This window comes from Sebastes umbrosus, chromosome 4 (genome assembly GCF_015220745.1).
Source record: "Sebastes umbrosus isolate fSebUmb1 chromosome 4, fSebUmb1.pri, whole genome shotgun sequence".
Lineage (NCBI taxonomy): Eukaryota > Metazoa > Chordata > Actinopteri > Perciformes > Sebastidae > Sebastes > Sebastes umbrosus.
Genome location: NC_051272.1, coordinates 20,242,564 through 20,267,739, shown reverse-complemented (window position 1 = coordinate 20,267,739; position 25,176 = coordinate 20,242,564). Strand labels below are relative to the sequence as shown.

Sequence of the window (25,176 nt, the reverse complement as noted above, 5' to 3'; positions counted from 1 at the left end):
CCGAACCAGATTAAATAGAAAACTAACCAAAAGTATAAATTTCACTCTGATTCGGACTAGCCAAACGGACTACGACTTGTGAAAGCGCCCTTAGATATAGGATTGGTCAGAGCAGGGAAGTGAATATACAAAGAACATAAGCCTGTGATTGGCAGACACATTTGTGATGGAGACAGACAAAGAAGGAAAGCTCTGTGAGCACAGTCAATAGCCATTTAGAGGAGACGAAGTGAGAGATGACAGCTGAGCAGAAGGGTGTGAAGAGAGGAGGATAAATGAATGAGGGAAATGCTGGGAGGATGGGGAGTGGGGGAGGTCCTATTGTATATTGTGGTAGGATGGGACTGTCTTGTGACCTCTGACCTGTAATTGAATCAATGAGTGTGTGGAGCACAGTGCTGAAGGACCTACAGTGAAGGTTTCAGCGGGCCATTTTTATTTTGTGTAAAGGTGTGGCTGTGTGTGTGTCTGCATGTTCATGGTAATGTGTATCTGCACCTCGCTGTTAATTACAGTCTCTAGCCATCATGATGATGGTGGAGCAGGTGTGCATGAGGCTCCGTTCTCTTTGTCATTGGTACACTGTAGTGGAACAGCTATTGTCCTTGGTTTTTATGATCTGACACGCAAGTGCACATCGTCCTTTTTTATTGATGAGTGAATATAAAGTCAGGAAACAAATTCCACCGAGATGTTCTCTTTTACTCATCTGTTTTTCGTGTTTGTTTTTTCTCTTGACTGATAAAATGCTATCACTGAATATGCCTGTGTGTGTGTGTGTGTGTGTGTGTGTGGGTGCTGTATTTGCATTTTGGTAGGTTTTACTTTATTAAGCAGGGGCTCATCTTTGATTGACTCCCTTTAAATCAACTGGATGTCTGTGTGTGTCTGTGCATTTGTTTGACTTGTTGATCCCCGCCATGTGGGACCACCAGCTCTCGGTCCACTGACCCTTATAATTAAGGGCAAAGGCCTCCCTCCTTCTATTCGTTGCCAAAAAGATGAAGGGCACATTATCATCTGTATCATCTGTCTCACTTGGTCGCCACTAACGCCCCCCCTCTCCTTGTCCGTACCTTTTCTTCCTCTGTTGGTGTGTTTCGAGAGTACGATTGTGTGGTCTGTTTAAGAGATGTTGTGTCATGTCTGACCAAATCCATTTGGTTTACCCGGCCCAGGGCAGGATGTTCATCCATCTGTGTGGGGTTTACATGCCAAAAACAGCCGTGATCTGTTGTGTCTCTCCAGCATCCACACCCACAGAATCCACATGCCCACAGCTACTACTTATCTCTGCTTGTTTACACAATGTAGCACAATATGGATTCGGCTAAAACTCGGCTTAAATGAGGTGGTGGGCTGCAGCATTTAGCCCGTGGAGCTAAACCTAGATGGTAAACAAGAAGGTTGTGTTCCGACGGTGGTCTTCGGTGTGGAATTTATAAGCTCCCATGACATCCATGTCTTCCTCTAATTGGCTTCATCCTACCAGCCTCAAAGTTCAACATAATAAACTGTGGAATATGAAATGGGGAGCCAATTGAATTTGTAACAGTAGATTCACACAAACACATACAGTACAATGTGGACCCTGCCCCCTCTGCAGTTTGATTGCCAGGTGTCAGATCCTGCTGTGGTCTGGCACTGCCAGAATTCATTCTGGGAATAAAAGGAAAGCAGAAAACACAGTCAGTGCAGCGCTCCTGGTCCATGTCTCTGGAGGCCCCACGATAGGTGGGATGGATGGAGTTGAAGCGATGAATGCTGGGTAGCCAGTCTTTGTGATTCTCCAGAATGAAACCTTGATCAGGGATATGAAGAGGAGGAGGAGAAGGAGGAGAGCAGGGAGGAAGAGGAGGAGGAGGAGTGGGCTCCAAGGGGAGGGGTGAAGCTACTGGTTTAAAATGAGATTTTCACTTATTTATTTATTTATTTATTTAGCTGAGCTCATAGCTCAAGGCTGTCTGCTTGCTTTTTGTTGTATGTTCCATGGCCTCAGTGCCCCCTTCCCCCTCCTCCCTCTGCATATCTGCAAGTGCAAATATGTGCGTGTGTGCATGCACATTTACACCTCTATTACTACTGCCTGTGTTTTTTTCCAAGTGTGTTAGCGCTGTGTGAGTGAGAGTTTGTGTGTATCTTATCAGTGTTTATGAGCATTTCATCGCTGCTATCACTGCATGTGTGTTTATGCACCCTCTATCTTGTATGAAGTGAGAGCCTGAGCTGGTGTCTAGGGATGAATGGTATCTTTTGGGATGGATCTGTTTTATTATGTGTGTGCCAGACATGCTGGGCATCTATTGCACACACAAGAAAAAGCAACCTCTCCCAGGCTGTTGCTGAGCACAATGCCTGAAAACAGCTCAGATTATGCAGGACACAGCGGAGCTGTTTTGTCTTTGTCTTTTTGTTTTTTACAAGTTCATGGACATTTGCACCAACCACACTAAAATCAATATTGTATCTATTAGGCTATAAGAGTTTTTTGTGAACGCAGAAGGTTTTTTTTGTGAGTGTGCGTGTAGGATTTCAGATGTTAGGACATTTCTCTATCATTTATCTCATTGATTTTCAGCCACCCTCATAGCTTATGTTCTCTTGAATGCAGAAAGAATAACTGAGGGGATTTGGAGCTGTAAAGTTCATGTCAGTAGGTCAGCTCATTGATCGCACTTGCACAGGAAACTAGTCCCATGTCAGCTGGGAAAATGATACCTCGGGACTGAAAATACATGGATGCGCCTCTAAACAATAAAACATGTTTTCAGCGGTTACTTCCACTCACTCTGCTCTCGAAAGCCACTCAAACACTAGCATTCCTGTTTTTCTCAACTCTGTTGTGTCCCACATAACTTCTGCCTCCTGTCCTCTCTAATTGCCTGCATGCTGGATGTTAGGATGGGGAAATGGCTGTCTGTGGTGTCAAACCACTCAGCACTCGCTCCGTCTGTCTCTGTCACAATGTGGCCATGTGTCTGTCATCTCCCATGTCTCATATCCCTCAGCTTGTTCTTTCACAGCTCCGTTACCATGACTGCAGAATGGGAGGAGAGTGGCTGTGATGGCAGTGAACTGGGAGCTGAACTGAAAACTAGGAGTTTGGAGAACAGATTTGTCTGTCTAGCAAATGCAAAAGAAGTACGAGGCCAGCAGTCTGTGGACGCAGGCAGCCCTGAGCGATGCACTTCTTTGCCATGCTCTGAACTCAGAAAGAACTATGACTCACAGCTATTGAAAAATGTATCACACTTAAATTGGCCAGGCTATGAAGTGCCTCCACCATTTAAACTGACATGTACAGACACACAGCTGCTGTGGCCTCTGCGGACAATGATGTCTGTTAGAACCGCAGTATTTGTCATTGATGGGTTCAGCATTGTGGAATAAAGTGTGGCTCACAGGGCAGGCGCAGCTAGGACCAGTCCATTGGGACAACAATGTGCACCTGTACTCGTTTAAAGCTGAAGTAGGCGAGATTGGAAAAAAAGTTATTTTTATAAAACGGTCGCTATATCCTGACAGTAGTGCATGAAACAGGTAACCTGACAAAAATCATGTGTCTCTGTGTCCTCCGGTGCTCCTAACAGCATCTGCAAGATTTCACAGACCGGAGGAAAACAAGCAGTAAGAGCTGATCTGAGGTCCGCTGTCCATCTGCTGTCTGTGAGAGCCGGCTGTCAATCACTCGCAAACTCCGACCAAACGGTCAAACTAGGCCGCACTGATCAAATATGAATCAATATTATGTTACGTTAATGCCTATTTGAAATGTCTTCAGAATCATCACGTAGTGCACAGTTTAGCTGTAAAAAGAGAAAGTTTGTGACGCAGCAGCCATTGTGAAATCTGTTGAAGGAACGCCAAGTTCCGGTCACAACGCCGGAGCACAGCCAATAGGAACGCTCTCTCAATGAAATGACCTGTGATTGGTCAAAGTCTCCCGTCACGGGCTAGATTCTTTAAAGCCTGAAAACAGAGCCATGAGGAGGAGCAGAAGTCTAGTTTTCTCTCAGAACACTTGAATTACAATATGCTGAAAGGTTATTATCGACTTTTTGCCCAATGATGCCAAAAATATACTGCCTACTGCCACTTTAACCTCTACTTATTTGTCTGTTCAATGGAACGGAGCCCTCGCTTGAATGCCGAAATATGCACTTTCTTCTGTCTGGCAAGGAAGACAGCAGGGGAGGGATATTGTGTAAGTGTGTACTATACATACTGTACATAACATACTGTAGCTGTGTCCCAATTCTTTCCCATACTCTTATCATGGCACTATACTTATCTTTTGGCAGCTTATACATTTAAGCAATAGCTCACGACAGGCCGTGGTATGTTGTGATTAAGGGCCGCTGTTCGCCCCGATGTGAAAATATTTTTTTATTAATGGTAAATGGTAAATGGACTGCATTTATATAGCGCCTCTCTAGTCTTCCGACCACTCAAAGCGCTTTACACTACATGTCAGCATTCACCAATTCACACACACATTCATACACTGATGGCAGAGGCTGCCATACAAGGTGCCCATCAGGATCTGATCTAAATACTCATTCACACACCGATGGCACAGCCTTCAGGAGCAATTTGGGGTTAGGTATCTTGCTCAAGGACACTTCGACACGTGACTGGAGGAGCTTGGGATCGAACCGACCTTCTGATTGGTGGGCGATCCGCTCTACCTCTGAGCCACAGCCACCCGCTGTAATAATAAAACAATAATGTTTTTTTCTCAGACGCGGAGTGATACTTGAACAACAAAGCAATAAGACATCATAGCAGTGATATGTGGGTATTACATCACGGCTATGAGCCAATCAGAATGCTTGATTTGAGCTACCCATTTTCTAAAAGGAATTAATGTATCTTACTGTTTTTACTGTTGGCTACTGTAAATTATTCAAGACGTGTGCCGACCAATGTTAATCAAACTGTTAATTTCAAATTTGAAAACTCAGCCAACTTAAGGTACAGCAAACACGTAATTATATTACTGTACATTGTAATTTTTTGAAAGAAAAAAACATTACGGTAATTTAGGTAGAAGAGAGATATTTTATCTAATCAAATTTAGCTGGTTTATGGAACCTTTCTTATTCACAGAAACTTAAAAACCTGTCTGACAAAGTTAAAATGTTACTGATGAAACTATAGTGTAATAACAATAATATATTCGAGGTCCAGGTCTATACTGAAATATTGGCTGTGCTATGATATACGGCAAAAGGCCAATGGGCTGAGTGGTAAAAATTAGTTCTGCCTGTATGATTGATTATTAAAGCATTGCCTTATATTTCCTTTGAAAATAAAGTTCAAGACAAAACCGAGAAATGTGTCAGGGGTGGCAAAGGCCAATGTTGAATTCTGAACGGCCACGACAGGTGTTCCCTCAAAATCGTGGACAGTAAAAAGCTGAAAGCCATGTCAGAGATAAAATCATCAGCCAAGACATTTTTCTCTTCTTCAAAACAATACATGTGTGTTTCATCAACATGTTTTTAGTCGTGCAAAGCAAAAATAAATGATCTGTGCCAAGCAGCTCCAGGGTATAACTCACCTCAGTAACAAATGGTCTTGGCACGCTGCTGGTCTCACAGGCCAATTGCAAACGCAGCAACTGGAGTGCACACTTCAGTTCTGGCTAGTAGTAGCTCAACAGTACACATGACCAGTTTCAACTCAATTAGGAATATATATATATAAGACATAATTAGTTTGGGGGGAAAAACGTGAATCTGAAATCATGAAAGACAAATCTTAAAACATGTAGAGTAGTTTGCATATCTTCATATATATTGTATATCCTTTTAGCCCATATGAATGTGGTTTCAGGGCATTGCTGTAAAAGAGCGCAATGCTCAGTCGGTTTTCCCTGAATAAACAATGGTTGATGATGATATCCTGGTAAATGTCTTACAACTAGAAAACATTGTTTCTATTAGGGATGCTAATTTTTAAAAACGTTTTTAACTGATAGCCGACCCTCGTTAACCGATTATTAAAGTGTCAGTAGGCAGTATATTTTTGGCATCATTGGGTAAAAATTCCATAATAACCTTTCAGCATATTGTAATTCAAGTGTTCTGAGAGAAAACTAGACTTCTGCTCCTCCTCATGGCTCTGTTTTCAGGCTTTAAAAAAATCTAGTCCATGACGGGAGACATTGACCAATCATAGGTCATTTCATTGAGAGAGCGTTCCTATTGGCTGTGCTCCGGTCATGTGACCAGAACTTGGCGTTCCTTCAACAGATTTCACAATGGCGGCGGCGTCACAAACTTTCTCATTTTACAGCTAAATCGTGCACTACAAGATTATTCTGAAGACATTTAGGGCGAGAAATAGGCATTACAGTAACATAATATTGATTTATATTTGATGAGCGCTGCCTAATTTGACCGTTTGGTCGGAGTTTGCGAGCGATTGACAGCCGGCTCTCATAGACAGCAGATGGACAGCGGACCTCAGATCAGCTCTTACTGCTTGTTTTCCTCCAGTCTGTGAAATCCTGCAGATGCCGTTAGGAGCACCGGAGGACACAGAGGCACATGATTCTTTTCAGTCTACCTGTTTCATGTGCTACTGTCACGATATAGCGACCGTTTCATAAAAATATATTTTTTTAATCATATTTGCTCCAATCTCACCTACTTCAGCTTTAACTGTTAACCGACAAGATTAGTACATCTCATGGTCTCATGCATCGGTGTGCCAGCTGCAGTGTATGAGCACAAAGGACAACTGAGTCCTCAGTTCACCCGTCCAGGAGAGTTACTGTAGCAGCCACGGTTCCGCGTGTATTATCAGACACATGCAGCCACTTTCCCAGTAAAAGTCCGCCACCACCACCGCATCATTTAGTTTAGTTTAGCAGGTTGTCAGCTGTGTGTCTGCCCGGCGTAACGATACTCTGTCGCCCGGCGTATAGCTTTAGCGAGTGTCCGACAAAATGTGTGTGTGTTTGTGTTACGTTTGTAGCTGAAGCGTTGCTGGTAGCTTCGTGTTCCCGTAGCCACACAGATACGCAGTCAGCGCGGTGTAACTTTAGCGAGTGTCTGACAGGCCGTGTGGGGTTGTCGGTGGCATTATAGCTGTGAATATAGGTGTAGCACACAGTGTGAATAAACGCAACAAATCCTCCGCTCAAGTGAGCTCAAGAACGGAGCCAACTTCCTGTATCTGCAACCTCCGGCTCAGACTCTCTTCAGGTGGGCTCTTAAGGTAGACCGTTTAACCGTTTAACCGATAGCGTTAATCGATTAAAGTTCTTAATGTCGGTTGACGGTTAAACGGTTAATTATTAACATCCCTAGTCTCTATATTGAGGAATGAAATAACATCTCAACTATTTTGGTTTTCTTCAAGGGGCTTCACTTAGTTTACATTTAGATCAGGTCTGCAGCTTTTCAAATGTGGTCAGCAGTTTAATGTGGCCTAAAACTGGAAGGTAAAAACAACTGACTCACTTGTTCTCTTGTCAAGATTAATTCTGTTTGGCTAAATTCTCAGACACACAGTCACACATACTACACTGATTAATCGTTATCTAATTGTGTCTACCAAGAAGTGACGGTTTCACTAAGACAAAGTTACTACCCATCAACTTAGCGCTCAGACAGTTTATATTGCTTTGTCCAAACAACAGATTTGGGTCTGCAGAGTAGTGAATGTGAGAGAGGATGACCACAGTATGTGGGGAATGTTGATCCTACTGTTTTTCAAAGGATAATACTCCACTTGGTGTACGGGACAGCTTCATTTGTCAAGGTGTCAGTGGAGCCACTTCCAGAGGCTCTCGGCTTAATCCTGAAGGTATTGGAGACAGGACAGGGCCCTCTTATCACCCGCTCACGTGTAGCAGCACTGCTTTTAAAGATGTGAACATAAAAACATCAAATATCTGAGCTCAAAGCTAAAAGAGCCGACCTGCTGCTCACTGAAAGAGCACAACAAGCAATGTTCACTTTGTCATGTGCACGCTTGACTATTTCTAAGAAGTGTTAAGTATAATTAAATCACTCGTTTCAACTGCAATCATGAATCAGTCACTCGATTACTGAACAATTAGAATACATAATTAACAATTATAATTATTTTAGCAGTTGCACCAAAGAAGTCTGAATACATTATACAAAATGAAGTGAAACATTTTGAAAACATCAGGTGGTTTGGGCTGGACATTATCACAAGACTAACCATCCATGCATAGAAGAAATAGACCAAACCCCGACTAGACACCGCAGCAACTAGAGCAGAGCTTAAATGGACCAAAAGAAAAGGACACCCATGAACCCACAGTTTTTTTTTTGGAGCAGAAGTGGATTAATACTTCAATTACTGTGGAAGGCTTGTGTTGTTTATCTTCTCGGTATCTGACTTTGAACCATTGTTGGGAGAACTTCTGGTTACAAACAGATAACTGGTGCCATTCAACACTGTGTTTCTGTAGTTCAGGAATCAAAATACAGTGTTTGTCTTCTGGAGTAGTGGCATTTCATGTTTTTTTATTCTGTGGCAGCAGTGCACATGGAAAAAGAGCTCTCCTACAGTATGTGTAGTGACTTAAACTGGGGCTAAGGAAACGGAAAAACACAGACGTGGACTTTTGTGTCAGCAAACTTGCTCATTATAACTGTATCTTATTTTTCTTGGGTCGTGTTGTGTTCAGTCAGATCTTATATTTGCAATTAGAACATCTGGAAAAACGTTTGGGTTTTAGGTTCGGCTGCCTCCTCTTAGTCGAATAGTCGACTAATCTGTTGTTTTGGTCAGTCTTTAGTCCATTATTGATTTTTATGCTTTTTTCATGCTGAATGACTTATTTCCTAGAAACTTATGAGCACATCTCTGAAAAGATTTAAAGAGATTTAAAGTGATGCTTTTGTGATTCTTTGTGTAGAAACTCAGTTTCACAGATCTGTTGATTAAATCAACTAATCAATCAGTCGACAAAATCGTATGAGTGTTAGTCGACTAAGAATTTCTTGGGTCAAGGACAGCCCTAGTTTCTAGTGTCTGTCCAATCCTCCTGTAATGTGTACCGTAGAAATATATTCAGTGTTTGTAACTAAACAGCACATACAGTAAAAAAGGTAAAAAAAAAATGTGGCATTTACAGTATGGTCTCAAGACACTCAAGTGTCTTTTTCATTTTGTGTGCCCGACTACCATCGTAGCCTTGATGTTTGTGACTGCAGTCCACCCTCTGTGACGGGGCATTGAGTTTTTGGGGTGATCCTGGCTGGTTTTATTTACACATTGAGTAACGCACCCCTCCTTTGACTCCTTTCAGGGGGGACAAGCTTTTCATGGGACTAATTGGAGTGTGCAAGCCATCACAGCTGAAGTGCTCCCGCAGGGCCTCTCTTTCTCTTTTTCTCTTTTCTTGCCTTCTCCCCTCCTCCAACACCCAGGCTTTTATTATCATTTGCCATATCGAGTAAACAACCTGTTAGTGTAAATTAGGGTCCAGTGAGTGATGAAGCGACACATCCAACCCCTCCTGCCTCCCTCTGCCTCTGCTTTCCCCTCTCTCCCTTGCCATCGCACTCTTTCCATCCCTTTGAGCTCTTTCCTCTTTTGTGCCCCCACCCTCTGTTCTGCCTTGTTTGGCACGCAGCCTTTTCAAAGACAGTGGTAGTGTTGGTGGCGGTGTGTGTGTGTGTGGATGCAGGGGGTCTGAAATGAAGATTGAAGCGGACAAAAAAGCCCTGGCGCAACCTTGAGGTGGAAATTAATAATGATAAAAATAATTACTGCCCCACTCCCCTCACCCACGCCTCCCCGACCTAGTTTTCATAATGGAGAACGATAGCCCCCAGTCGCACACTGTGTGTGTGCGTGTGTTTAAGTGTGTATTAGTGTCTCTGTAGGGGAAGGGGCTGCAGATTGGCCGTGGTGTTGTAGGGATGGATGTAGGACAGGACCTACATGAAGGAAACACAGAGGCCATCAGGTGTAAGGAAGTGTGTTGCTGTTAATACAGACTGCTACAGGTAAAACAGATGGCGCTATTGGCAAACACTCCTCTCTCTCTCTCTTTCTGCCACTTGTGCATCAGAAACACTTGTGCTGGCGTTCATTCGGTCTTAGCGCTCTGAGATCTTGCTCACCGTGTCAAGGGGTCCTCATTTTGGGCAAATGTGTGTGTGTGTGTGTGTCTGAACACTGAGCAGTTTGTGTGTGTATTCAGCAGGGGTGTGTGGAACAGACGGTGAACTCTGTGCTGTGACCGATCTCTGCTAGCAGCTCCGGTCAGAGAAGGCTGCAGAAGGTCACACACAAACACACATATATGCACACACACATTTTATAATGATGAACTATGACACAATTACCGTCTTTGGTGACCTATAGATGGCACATTTTTTTTCCATTATCAGACCGGGATTGTGTGTGACAAAGACTCACATTCTTATTAATCTGATTCCACCTTATGGCTCTGTCAGATGGAGGTGGTGGCATTAAATACTATTAGTAGTGCTACTGTTGGCGTGTAGAAGTGAAACCTGTAAAACTTGCATTAACAGACAAAGGCCATGTTCAAATGAAAATATCCCTAGGAAGAAAAAAAAACACTGGGCTACAAATGTATTAACCTTTTAATAATTAATCTAAATATGTGCTTCTACATAATCAATTGACCAGTGCAATCAGTCCACGGGCTGAACCGTGGAAAAAACTGAGCCAAGATCAGCTTCTTGCCAGACAACCCTGAGTTTTTTGTGTCTGCAAACTCTGTTGTGTCAATTCAGTAGTCTCAATGAAATGAATGAAGATGTTTTGACACAGTTCTTTTCTCTAAATAAGTTTGGCTAATTAAAATAATGAGCTGTGTTGGTTGTCACTGTACCAGTCCGATTTTACATGTGTTCCAGTGAACCTGTTTAATCTCTTATGAAAGCACTGCGCCCCATTCTGACCCGTCGTCGATGCTTTACCAAAACCTCTCTGAGACCAACCAAAAGTACTTTTTCTTGGTGTCTTAAATTACTCCTTAGACTTTTTGCTTGTTCAAACTCAGAAGATTCAGTCCTTCTGGCCTGCTGATACCTTACTGCTGATAAAAAAGGGCTATCCAAGCCTGAAAAGCCTTTTTAACTGACTCTGGCAAAGGCCACAGAGGTTGTTAAAGACCTGGAAGTGGCAACGGGCCAATGGTGGGGGAGATTTGCCCTGAAATGTTGAAATATTGTTGGACTGTTTTGGGTTTCATGCCTCTGCCATGTTGCACGGAGGGTAGTGCCAGTTAACTGGCAAAAAGGGATGTGGTTTCTACTTTTGAAAAGGGGACTGGAGCGTGCTCTGATTACCGGGTATCATCACACTGCTCAGCCTCACCTTCTCTTCTTATTGCAGAGTGACAAGTTTCCTTTGTAGCTACTCAACAAGAGGTGCATTTCCATCTGTTTTTATGTGCATTTTGAATTTTTACAGAAAATTTGAAGAAATCACTTGCTTTTTAATCGTTAAATACGTTTTTACACTTGGCTGAGGTGGAAAAGTTGGCGTATCGATAAAAGCAAAATCCGAGAGAGTGCGATGGAAACAGACTTAGTCATGATGTACATAAATCATGTGACCTAAACGTCCACTGATGCTTCCACTCCACTGGAGAGACAAAAAATGAAGGCAGACAAAAGGATCAGATATGTGTGGAGCGATGAAGAGACTGTAACCTTCCTCAAATTAATTAATACATGAAACAAACATAAATGCCATATTTACATCATGTTTTCTGCATTTTATTCCACCATTTGGGGATTGACTGGCACTCTTTTAATTACATCAACTCATTGCGCCCCCTTCTTCTGATTTAATGGCACCTGACTGGAGAATTAGCACCACCTACTGCTTATCTCAATGAACCAACTCCTAATTTAACAGTACTGGATGAAAATGCACTTAAATTTGCATTTTGTTTTGCTTTTTAAAAAAGATTGGATTAGAATTTATGCTACATTAGGATGGAGACATGGCTAATGAGATTTCATATGGTGTCATATCATAGGGACTATCTTACTATTTTAGTTATATAATAGGCTGTCTACAAGCTTTAGTGCATTTTGTTTTGTAGTTACCTTGCACAGCAGCTGGAATCTCGCGATGTCACAAGATCAAGCAAAATTCTATCTTGTCAGGCTTCAAGTAATGTCTTTGTGTCCGGCAAGTCAGAGCACGGACCAATCGGCGTCCTGTGAGGAGCTGCAATAGCATCAGTCATATCAGAACTGGAATGTATTTCTTCGTTGAAAGAAGAGCAAAGAATGGCACTGAAGGCTTTTCATGTTTTCACTCTTCATCCGACTGGCTCCGGCAAGTGTTTGATTGACAGATGGTTTACCCAATCACCTGCCAAGTATTTGTTGAAAGTGCCTGCCCTTTTCCAAACAGTTTCCAATGACTGCTTCTCTGGCAGGTCAGGTTCATTTTGTCATGTAATGTCATGAATAACTGTCACACTGTCAGTGGAATATTAATAAGAAAACCACATCAGGATTGTCACATCCAATATGGCCTTAAAGTATGGCGCGAACTGGACATTCACCAAAGAGTAAACATTGCTTATTTTACATTTGTCACCCTGAAACTAGTGTCCCAAGTGTCTTTTAGCCAGATATATTGTGTTTTGTCCGTTTGAGATGGATTGGGATGTGCTTCAATTGACTTCTTGTGATTGGATTTCACCTTTCTTCCACCTTGATTTTATCTGTGAGAACAGAAGCCGCATTGCATTTGTGCATGGCCCCATCAACTAGCGAAGAGGATTTCTATGGCCATTTGGTACCTCACTTTGGATCATAAAAAACATTGTTATTTTCAGAAAAGTGACATTATCTTGATCAGCTTACCTGTGTTGAAATGTCTCTTGCTTTTATTGGATTCAGAAGAAACTTCTTGTTCACTTGTTATTAAAAAGAAACACAAGTTTAATGCTGAATCCAGGTCAAAACTTTAAAGTTAAGAGGTATATTTCTTCAGTGTGGTCTCAAGGCTTTAACTACAGTTTGGCAACATTTACAGAGTAGAATGCTATCAAAGCTGCACATACTGTAAGGACTTAAGCTCTTTAAGGAGTCTCACCGGTGAGTTAATGCAGTTAGATTAATTAAAAGTGCTTAATTAAGGCATTGAGGAGCTGGAGGGTGGCGGCGGACTGGTTGAGAGGAACAACAGAGGAGGACTGAGATAACCTCGGACCTCACTCTCCAGTCTCAGCAGAATGGTCCACCTATCTGACCTCGTAGAGCAACTGGGGAGGACGCACAGTGTTTCTGAAAAGTTACTGCCTGCAGTTCGACCATACACTGTTTCTTTGCTGTACTTTCTTTCCCACTGCTGTTCTCACAGTGCTATGGTGCACACCCTTGACATTGTCTTAAATTGGCATACTAAAACAAACATTATAACACACCTGGTCCTCGTGAAGCAGCTGTCACGCTTTCTACATCATTTATTTAGCTCTCTGATGTTGTGTTGTCCCATGGGCAACAGAAGCAGCAGGGGTTTGGTCACAGTATTACTGTGGACAGTATTTGAGGAAAATCGTTGCTTTCTCTTTTGAGTGACTGTGATGACATGGTTCTTTAAGCTTTTTAAGTTTTTGGAAGAGAGTTGTTGCTGTATGTAATGTCCATGGATGAAAAACTGAAGAACTCAAACTTAAACACATGATCTCATCAGGCATAAAGTGTACTCAGTGGAGACTGAATGGTGCAAGACTAAATATGACGAGGAGAGCATGGAGCAGACATTTAATGAAGACAGTAGTAAGACTTTAGGGCTGGGACAATAAGCTTATCCCCCGATTCAATACTATCACGATACGTGATATTTGATATATATTGCGATTTTTAAGTATTGCAATTCTACAAGTATTACGATTTATTGCGATTTTTGTTAACTTTTTCAACACTATACCATGGGAAAAAGTTAAATCATACACTTCTAGTGACTTTTACTTTGGAAAATCTCCAAATGAATACAGTAAAAATGTTTGATTGTCAGTATTTATGTAGTCAGAGATGTCCTGAAGTCAAATATATCAGTAATTGTCAGGAATTATTTATAAAAAAAAATTCTAGCAAACAAAAAAATCAATGAATAAAGACATTTCTCTCACAAATAAGTGATATTTTCTTTTTTAATTTATTAGGGACATGTAACATGTTTTATACTTCTGGTGAATATAATTCAAATAATCAGATTTCCATGTATGTGTGTTGTATATACCCTTTTTCAACACCTTATTTTGAAAATAGTAGTCACACGTGTATATTTCCGCTAACTTCGCCAAGTCCGTCGCTATGATCCGTTGTCTTTATACATCCATGGTCAGCTCCATTTGAATGCATTTAGCATCGGCTGCATTTGACTAGGGAGATGAGAGTGACGGCTGGCTTGATGTTCATGAAGAGTTAGCATGCAGCTTTGGCCATGTCTAGCTTTTCCTGGCAATGTGTGAAACCCAAAGTGTTTCCATACTTTACTGTATGTGTAGTGTTTACCATACTTTGGATTCAAAATGTGAGGGTGCCGGATGTATCCCCGCGGACGGCGGACCCTCCGTCATTTTCTGCTTCCTCGCTTTGGTTTTGTTTTGGTCTTGAAACGGATCTGACGTCACGTTACTCAGACTACAACAGTAAAAACGATAACTTCCTTCTACCTCAAATGAAGCCATTATATTGATTCTGGCATTTCAAAATCGATTTCAAAATTGTAAAAATAAAATCGCGATACATAGGGGAATGGATTTTTTCCCACCCCTACAAGACTGTATTTGATGAATTTTTGTAGTTTAGCCTCACGGTTATGGCTTTTCTGACAGTTCCGACAGTTAATTTGTAAATTAATATAGATCAGACTGACCACCATAATAAAAATCCACAAAGTGAGGCTGTGAAGCTCTTTAAAGTTACATAATATTTGCCTTTTTGTCCTGCGTTCTTGAATATCTGGACTGCAGTATGGATAAACATGCTGACTGAAGCTGGTCCGGGTGCAGCAGCCGGCCTGGCAGGTGAATGACTTCGCTTGAGAAAAATATAAATCATTCAAAATACCAAAGCAGAGAGAAACAAAAAAAATAGGCAGAGATACAGTATATGGAACATCATCCAAACCGTGAATGTGCATATGGACATGTGTGTGTGTATGTGTGTGTGTGATTCAGGGTTTAAACTGTGAAAGCATCTGGCCATGCCGGCCTGGCTGTGTGCTCCTGCTGTGGGTCAGTCAGGCTGTTTGGACATGAAGTGGCTGTGAGTGTGTGTGTGCAGCTTGCTGGCTTGGGAGTGTTTATGTCTGTAATAGGCACTTAACCACACAAACCCAGCAGGCAGCTAAAGAGAAACGCCAGAGGAGACGCTCAGCGGTGTTAACAGCAAGTTCTTTAAGTTCCCCCCCTTTACTGTGATAATTTATTTAATGTGGTTTTCTCTGCAGAACCACATTATATAGCAGTGTCTTGTCTGCTGAGAGGATCTTCGATAGAGGGGGGGTATCACTTACACACAGAGCAAGAGATGGATGAGGAAGAGACACAGAGGGAGTGTGTGGCTGAAAAGTGTGAGGTGCAGCAGATTCATGTTGTTTGTATTTATTTCCGTATGAAAAAGGAGAGAACAAGATGTGTGTGTGTGTGTGTGCAGAGTGTTGAAATACTTATCCATCATTTGGTGAGCTGGAACAGAGGCTGGTGGGGGAGAGAGAGCAGCATTATGGCTGGTGTCTGCATCGTAGTGGTGGGTTCATCTAGAGCAAAGAGGCAGCGCACGCCGCTCTGACAGGGAGAAAAAAGTTGGAGAATCCTGTGGAAAAGGAGATTCTGATGGAAAACCCATGAAAAAAAGCAACAGTAGAGACGGAGAAAAACAAATCTGAGTGCTGCTGAGGACGAGAGGAGAGACGGAGAGGTACGGGTTTGGAAAAAGAGGGAGATCTAAAGAAGGGAGGGGGACTAAGTGGGAGAGCAGCATGGAGACACAGGGAAGAAGAGGGAGGTGAAGAGAGCGGAAGAGGGAGGGAGAAAGGAGGTGTGATAGTGGGTGGGAGAGGAGGAGACAATCTGGTGGACGGGCAAAAAGACAAAGGAAAGAGAGGGAGAGTGAAAGGGATATGTCAGTAGGCTGGTTAGGGATGAAGAAACTAACAGATGCATAGAGATAAGACAGCCAAGGTCTCAGGAGAGGGATACAAGAGTGCAATGTGGAGTAACACAGTGGTTTAGTGAGAGGTAAAGAGAAGGAGAGAGGAGAGGAGAGGGGGGGGAGGAAGAGATTAAGGAAAAAGGCAGAGTGATAGACTGGCAGAGAAGAGGGAGGAGAGAAGAGCTGGATGAGAGAGAGGAGGGAGGCCGTCTCGTAGAGCGCATACAGCACGCTTGGAGCTGGTGTTAGAGCGAAAGAGAGACAGAGAGAGGGAGGGAGGGAGGGAGGGTGGGAGGAGAGAGGGAAACAGAGGGAGGGGGTGAGGTATTTAAACGCCGGAGCAGGACAGCACAGGCGAAGCTCTGAACTCCCAGAGAGTGAAGGTAGGACAGGGGAGAGGAAGCAGAAGAACAGAGCTGTACAGTTTTCCTGACGGCCAAGCCCACACACTCACACACATAAATATTGCACATACAGACACTCTCACGCACGCACTTTTGGACTTTCGACTCATTTGTGGACTCCAAAAGCTGTCCTCTCTCTGGAACTCTACCTGTGCCTTCCTCGCTCTCCCACTCATCACTCTCCTCAACTCTTCACCCACCGTCACTCCCTCAGCCCCTCGCCTGGTGAGGGCAGATGGCCATGGCGCGGGCCTCTCTCGGGGGTGCCTTAGGCTGTGCCCTGCTAGCCCTTGTCTTGGGGAGCAGCAGCGTGGATTTCGGGGCGCCCCCCGCAAGCTTCTACCCCCGTTTCAACCCCTTCTTCTTCCTGTGCACCCACCACGGGGAGCTGGAGGGAGCCGGGGTGGCAGAAGGTGGGGGAGAGGTGCTACTCACCCTCCAAATTACGGGCAACCCCATCGCGTACACCCCTGGACAGGAGTACCAAGGTGAGCACACCCCCTCGACGTCCACTCCTTTTTTTTTTTGCTGCATGTTGAAGAGAATGGGATCTATTGTTTTAGCAATTTATTAATATTGATCTGATTGTTTTTTTTGTTTTTTATTATTCATTTTAAATAGTTTTCTTCTCGTGAAAGAAATTCACTTTGAAATTGTAAATGTTTTCTTGCTGAAATTGTTACTATGCATAAAATACATTTCACATTAAAGATATAAAAAAACAACTTCATGAATTCCACACACACACACGTGTACAGAACGGTGAACACATTTTACTTGCAGGTGCTTTGCTTCACACATGAGGTATACCGCTGTGGCATGGTGTGCATATGGGAGTGTGCAGTTTGTGTGGGGTGGCTGTTGTTGGAAACCAGCATTTATGTAACTGTAATAAGTAGTGATGCTGAGTGGGACTCCTGTTCAGTGCCGTGAGCAGCTCTGGTGTTTTACTGAGCTGTGATCCTGATGCTCCATGTGTAGGTGGCTTCTCCACAGGACTAACAGCGAGATTCCTCCAACTGAATGAGAGAGAGCGAGTGCATAAACGGCAAGTGCGAACGGACAAACGGAGCATAGAAAGCTCTGACTGATAGAAATAAAGATTTAGAAACCAGTAAACCATGAGTAACATGTAAGAGTTCAATGTCCCCTTTCCCACACTGATATGCTGGCACCTGGTCCTGGAAAAATTATCCCCTCTGACCTCCCAAACTGTGTCATCGTTGCTCAGTCACTCACTCTCGCCACTCACTTAACACTGGGGACAGTGACCCGCACCAGGCCGCCAAAGACCCACTAAGGTCACATTCCCATGCAGCTGTTTTCCTCTCTAAGAGTTAAACATATACACATTTCATGTATATAACTGATTCTATCTAACTTCCTAAGTATACACACATTTTGTGTACATTGCCCATATCTTTTCCTAACCCTGTCTTTGTTGTTTTTCACCTAATTTGATATGGCAAACAGTGGATTTATTACAATGTACGTGCGCTGTTAACAACTGCAATCCATTACCATGGCAAATAAACCTCTTGATTTCAAAAAGGATATGTGCTGCAGAGTTTGTGTAATTGTATACAGAAAGAAAAGGATATGAGAAGGCCAGGAAAACAGAGCAGGAAAGGAGAGAAGTCTGGAAGAAGAAGCAGCAGTATTATCCTCTGTCTGAAAATAACAGCCCGGATCAACCCTTCAGTCAAGCACCTTTTAACTGGGACCGGGCTTGTAGGGAGAGCGGGCGGGGAGAGATTTGAATAACTAGCTGGTGGATGGGAGGGATAGAGCGCACGGAGAGGTTTAAATAATTAGCATTAGAAATGTGGTGGACTGGGAGGAGGGAGAGATTTAAATAGGGCCACGGCTGGGATCGGATGGAGTAGGGGGAGATTTAAATGACGATGAGAGGATTGAGCAGATAAGATACCAGCAGCGGGGCTTGCACGGAAAAATGACAGGGTTCCAAGCTGCTCACTTTTTTTCTCCGTCCCATGTTTTGGCACACGATGGCACCTCATTGTTAAATTTCTGGGGTTTTGACTTAGTTTGCATGGGGATGGAAGGATAAATGGCAAGTGAGCAAGTGAAACGTGGCTGGCTGTCTGCAATCAGGAGCAATCCCAGTCTCTCTTTTCCACCTCTCTCTCATCTTCTCAAACCTTGATGGTTTACATGTTCCTACCACAGTCACTGCAGGCTCATTGTGGCAGGAATTGGGTGTTTTGAGGGCTATATATATATATATATATACAGGTGTTAGATTGAAGGTGGACATGTATCTGCCTGCTCTGCTGAAAGCCGAATGAAAGAAAAAGATAGAAAGTGAAAAACAGTAAATCACATCTTCTGGTGGTGGAGGAAAGAGCAAGGGAAGTGCCATTTTTTTCTGCAAATGAGCTGTTGTATTCCAGCATGCTTCTTTTATTATTTGGTTTGATCTCAATTGTTATTTCCCCATTGCTTTTTATGTGCTCTCTGGGCTTTAGTTTTGGATTACATTTGGTTTAATCTTCTAAAAGCAACGTGTGATCTAACCACTGAAAGAGCTGCATGTGGAAATGGTGGGTGGAAGGCATTAGAGATGCTGGCTGTGTGGTTGTTGAAGGGCTGTAGAAAAGAAAACTAAAGAAAGAGCGCGAAGGAGAGGTTGTTCGTGGAGGGAGGGAAAGTTAGAAAAAGAAAAGAGATAGATGACCCTTTATAAAAGAGACAGGAGCCGAGTGTCTCTAAAACCCACCTCGGTATTCGGTGCCGAGTCAGAGGAAGATTCTGTGTGGCCGATTTGTCGTACAGTAATTGGGTTTCTGACCTGACCTCACTGCCTCTCGCTTCTCTGTTGCTTTTGAGTGATAAGACCATGTGTGGGCAGCGTACTCCGTGTGTGTGTGTCGTAGACGAGATTACTGTGTTTAGCTATCAGAATGAAATGACCAAGAGAGGTTGCGTTACTCTCTGTGTGAAATGTTTGAGAGGGTGGGTGTATTGGCAGGGTCATAGTGGACAAAAAGGAAACAGAAATACTTTAGGGACACTCTGAACTGCTGGGAAACAGAACGAGAACGGGAAATGAAAAGATTTGTGTGCTTGCATTCAGACTCTAAGGTCAATCCTTGTACCAGACAAATGGAGACCAAGTGTCACTCACGCACACTCCCGTACTGCCCACATGCAGCCTTATCTTTCAGAAGAGAGTGAGCAGCAAAACGAAGTAAGGTCACGCTGGGATTCGAGCCTGTCCTCTAAATAATCAAACGACCCTTTTGAACCACTTTTGCTACACTCAGTCAGGAAGCAGTTCTTTATTTCAATAATGTCAAAGCATTTTTTACATTTAGTCTCTGACCTCTTTTAACTGCTGTGGGAATGCGAGATGTTCTCCATACAGCAACCGCATGTTTATAGGAAGCAACACAAAAGCCAGAGCCCTGTTTCCAAACACAGTCAATCAGACAGCGCTGTTTTTCATTCTTGTTGTTTCTTGTCCCTCTTCTTTGGAAACATTGCATGTTCATTTTCACAGTTCTCAAGAAGGGATGATGACACAGCAGTGGGAGAACAGGAAGTAGGCAAAATTCCTCCAAACAGACTGTTTTAGTATCGGAAAACATGGCCTTTCCAGTAAAGCACATTGGATTCAAATCATAAGCAGAAGGGACATCAATCTATCGTGTTATGCAGTATGATTTTGAAAGCACGATAGAAAAGATCGGTGAGGGAATGGAGGAATGACAGCGCGGTGTCCTCTGCAAGTCAGTAGAGAATAGCCAGAGAAATGGAGGTGCATGAGAAGAAATTGGGCCAGTGAGATTGATTGAGTGCCTTTGTGTGTTGAGGAATTTGTACCATTTTTTTCTGTCGATTTCATCATAGTTTGTAGTGATGCGTGTGCACTTGTGATTAAAGCTACAGTTGTGTTTATCATGACAGCGGTTTCAAGTCCACTGCGTGTTTGTTTGTATAGAACCCAGTGTTGTGTCTGGCGGCAGCATAGAAATAGAAAAGGAGATACCCATTCAAATCAACGTAGCAGGATGGTCAGAGCAGAGGACATTTTTAAGTGTACAAGGCCAGTTTTAAAGCTTAAGTGAAGATACTGGGACCATATGAAACTATAAAAACCTAAGGAAACCATTGGTATCAATCATGTCATACTAGCTTGTCACGAAGGAGGTTGAATAACGCTCCAAACTTGCGCTAAATTTTGGTGAGGTAAAACTGCCATGGCCATTTTCAAAGGGTTCCTTTGACCTCTGACCTCAAGATATGTGAAAGGAAATGGGTTCTATGGGTACCCATGAGTCTCCCCTTTACAGACATGCCCACTTTATGATAATCAAGTCAGCACACTGACACACTGACAGCTGTTGTTGTCTGTTGGGCTGCAGTTTGCCGTGTTATGATTTAAGCATATTTTTTTATGCTAAATGCAGTACCTGTTTCTGAACAATATTTGTCATTGTTTTGTGTTGTTAATTGATTACCACTAATAAATATACATACATTTGCATAAAGCAATCATATTTGCCCACTCCCATGTTGATAATAGTAGAGAGTAGAGAGTATTAATTACTTGACAAATCTCTCTTTAAGGTACATTTTGAACAGATAAGAAATGTGTGATTAATCATGGACAATCATGCGGATCATCACGATTAAATATTTGAATCGATTGACAGCCCTAATATAAAGATAAAGTCGCAGACTAACTGAGGTGAGGTTTTGTAGTAACAACTCAAACGACCAATGTAGTAGTCACGTTACGAAGCATAGAGAGCCAGAGTAAATGAGTACAACTTAACAACTTAATGCTTCATTTACTCACAGCGGAGGAGAGCACATTGCTATCGCCAGTAATGCTACCAGTGTAGCATTAAGGCATAGGAATGGAATTAGCTAGTTAGCTAACTAACTAGCGAACAGCTGGCTAGTTAGCTAGCTTGCTACTTCTGCCATGCTTTAATGCTACACTGGCTACAGAGCCGAACAACGGGCTGGTGGCCAAAGGCAACGCTTAGTGTAACGGTCCCTCCGCCTCACTCCCCACCGCTCCGGACAAAGACAAGCTACTGGTAAGCTGCGACCATGCTTCAAGGCCCCACTGACTTGTGTTCTGTTGTCACCATAACAACTAATAACAATCGCCATTTTCTGGTGTACTCGTCAAATGACCACGGAAAACAGTTCAATGTCCGTTCTACTCTTATTCTATTTGTATGGGTAACTGACACCAAATCTGTTGATTTTATGTTCATGGTATTTGAAAAGCTTAAAGCTGAAGTAGATTGGAGCAAATATGATTAGAAAAAGTTATTTTTATAAAACGGTCGCTTTATCCTGACAGTAGTACATGAAACAGGTAACCTGAAAAAAAAATCATGAGCCTCTGTGTCCTCCAGTGTCCTCCGGTGCTCCTAACAGCATCTGCAAGATTTCACAGACCGGAGGAAAACAAGCAGTCAGAGCTGATCTGAGGTCCGCTGTCCAGCTGCCATCTATGAGAGCCGGCTGTCAATCACTCGCGAACTCCGACCAAACGGTCAAACTAGGCCGCGCTGATGAAATATGAATCAATATTATTTTACGTTAATGCCTATTTCTCACCTCAAATGTTTTCAGAATCATCTTGTAGTGCACGGTTTAGCTGTGAAATAAGAAAGTTTGTGACGCCGCCACCATTGTGAAATCTAGTGAAGGAATGCCAAGTGATTGTGATTGGTCAAAGTCTCACGTCACGGGCTAGATTTTTTAAAAAAAAAATTTTTAAAGCGTGATAACAGAGCCATGAGGAGGAGCAGAAGTCTAGTTTTCTCTCAGAACACTTGAATTACAATATGCTGAAAGGTTATTATGGAATTTTTGCCCAATGATGCCAAAAATATATACAGCCTACTGCCACTTTAAGTAAGTACTTGTATTCACAGAATGTGTATTTGCATACAGTGTAGAGTTTTTATATGCAGGGTTATTGATGTCAGTGTAAAGCACTGAATGAGCCACTCACACAAGCCCCTGCTGAGGCATGCAGGTTCAGGTAGGCAGCATGGCTCTCCCGCTCACTATATTCATTGTTCCTACACACTATTGAAAGCCGAACAATATTCAATGGGCTTCAGCAGCGTGTCCCTACCACAGTGTCACAATAGAAAAACACGAGGAGAAACAGTGTTGCGAGGGAAAGTGGCGGAGGGTAAAACAAAGCGAGCTGCTTAGAGAACGGGTTGACAGAACAGGCTGAAATGGCCATTGCTAATCTGTCAATGGTCTCTACAGCAATCCCTGTTCCATGGACCTTTTCATGTGCAAATGATTGAAGAGGCCCGAGAAACAATCAACATTTCAAGGAGATTTGGACGTTGCCACTAAATGACATTCTTAATGGGAACTTGGAGATAAATTCATCCCCACAAAATGCCATCAGCTCTTCCCATGATAACCTATCAGATTAGACATTGCGAATTACTTCAGCAGCTCTCCTGCCAACCAACAGAAAACAACTCAATGTGCCTTGCAATGGAAAAGAGGCCATTATCTATCTGCAAAGTTGATTACTTGTCGTGGTTGGGGGGAGTTTTTTTCTGTGAGCATGCTGTTGACCGATGTCTGTATAGAACAACAAGTCACTCATGTCGAAGTGAAGGTCACAGACACAAGGCCCTGGTGAGGCTGCAGGAAAGCAGGTATTATCTCTCCATATACCAGGTCATATCAGTAGAGCCACAGTGAGACAACAATCACTGGGCCCATCTTTAAGGGGCCGTTCACATGTTGCATCTAAAAATGTGTGGAAAACGCCAGCCGTGCTGCTTTTCATCCTTTTATCCAAGGTGGATTGGGGGGTTGTGCTCCTGTAGCGCGTGCCTTTACTAAGCAACCAAAACCTGCGGGTTGCTATAACGATGATGATGAAGTTGAGATCATTTGGCAGTAAGCCTCACTGACTAAACTAAACAAAGTCAAAACAAAGATAAATTGATTTCCAGCACCGCAACTCCCCTCACAGTAGCTTTACTACTCGATTTCTCTGTCAATTTGGCTGACCTTTCAACTGGATGTTGTGATGTCTTTGGACGGAGTGAATAAAATATGAGTTAAAGAGTCCATGGGACAGATAGTAAAGCTCTGGATAGCCCTGCACTAAAATGATTAACTCGTCCTTCATATACTTACCGGATATGTACAGAAGAAAGAAAAGATATATGGTGCGCGCTGCAGCATTCCAAAAGTTGAACTATTTTTATCTCAGGCGCAGCCGTCGCAGCCTGAAAAATAGGTGATTGGGAACGTTTGTGTGCCAAAACGCGGCACGTGAAAGGCCCCTAAATCTTCACAAACTCACAGTTGTCCCTGTCTTTAGATTGAATACCAAAATTGCATCAATCTGCTGTGACTTCAGCAGCCCGTCGGATGTCATCATCGCCTTCTGCAGCACTTAACCTCTGAGGGGGCCGTGCTTTCTGACCTCTGACCACTTCTTGTCAGTGCTGCATTGCTCGGAGCTCTGTTCCTACGGAGTGATTAGATTGGGCTGGTGTCCCTACTTTTCCTGTCCACCAGTCTCCTTACATCTCTGTTCAGCCTACAGTAGCTGTAGCATTTCATATTTATCTATTTAAAAGACCAAGGAAACTCTTAAGTATTTCTTACGGTGCAGCAAGCATTGGTCAGTGAACCATCAAAAGACTGGCCTAGTTTTCATGCAGACATCCAGTTTAGGGGACCAGGGACACTGAAAAAAGAGGTAAGAGTGAGGAAGGAGTACAGGGGGGATAGGGGCTAATGGTTTAATATGGCTCTCTTGTGAGCAAAGCAAAAGCAACACGCAGATAGCACTAGCACTTTCAAGTGGTCCAAACCCGTGCATTCATTAGCTTCCCAGCTCTTCAGCCTCTCTGCCTCCTGCTGCTTTGTCTGAATAGGTCACTTCACTGAGTGGAGAGAAGTGTGTCAAGTGTATTACTGTTTGTATGGGCTTTCCGGGTGTGTTTGGGTGTTCTGTCTTCATAGACGTTGAATGATGAACCATTTAAAGAGCATTGTATTCGCCGAGATATGCCAGTTTCCTTTATATGAAGGAGCAGATGGGCGAGAAATGAGAATGGATATTCATTGGGAATCTTTCCTTTGTCACACATGCACGCTTGGCCATGCACACAGCACTCAGCTCTTAGTGGGTGATCCATCATGACATAGAGACAGGTCAGATGTTACGCTGGCTAAACACAAATGTCCCGATCAGCGGGCTATTACGATTCTTTGTGTCGATGTTACAACAGGATATGACATGATAACATGAACAGGAGGTTGCTATTTTCCTCCTGTCAGGTGCTAAATGGCTGTGTCAGAGGACATTGTAATGATGCTTCAACAAACTCGCAGTGACGCACACATTTGATCCGTGTGTGCGTTTGCATTTTCTCCTAAAGAGCCAGTGAGCTGCAGCAGCTCTGGAGGATTTGAAGCTGTGATAGTGGAGATGGCCCAGATGCCACCTATTCGCTACATTTGTGGAAAATTGATTCCCTGCATCAGAGCACGGAGAATCGCCTCAGATAACGGTGACATTGTTAGCCTTTGCCAGGCTGGTGCCAGAGTGATGCCAGCATGGTGCCAGG

General features: G+C 43.1%; 1 protein-coding gene across 6 annotated transcripts in view; it reads left to right on the top strand.

Moving 5' to 3' along the window:
* The first annotated feature begins 16,050 nt into the window (after positions 1–16,050).
* reln (reelin) overlaps positions 16,051–25,176 on the top strand; it is a 119,607-nt gene continuing 110,481 nt past the window's right edge. For 2 of the 6 annotated variants that reach the window (XM_037766982.1, XM_037766978.1), the window contains exon 1: positions 16,057–17,049. In XM_037766982.1, coding sequence (XP_037622910.1) covers positions 16,797–17,049 — 253 coding nt within the window. In that variant the 5' untranslated portion in view covers positions 16,057–16,796. Of the gene's footprint in view, positions 17,050–25,176 lie in introns of all 6 variants that reach the window. The other 4 variants (XM_037766977.1, XM_037766980.1, XM_037766981.1 and 1 more) reach the window with 4 other exon arrangements.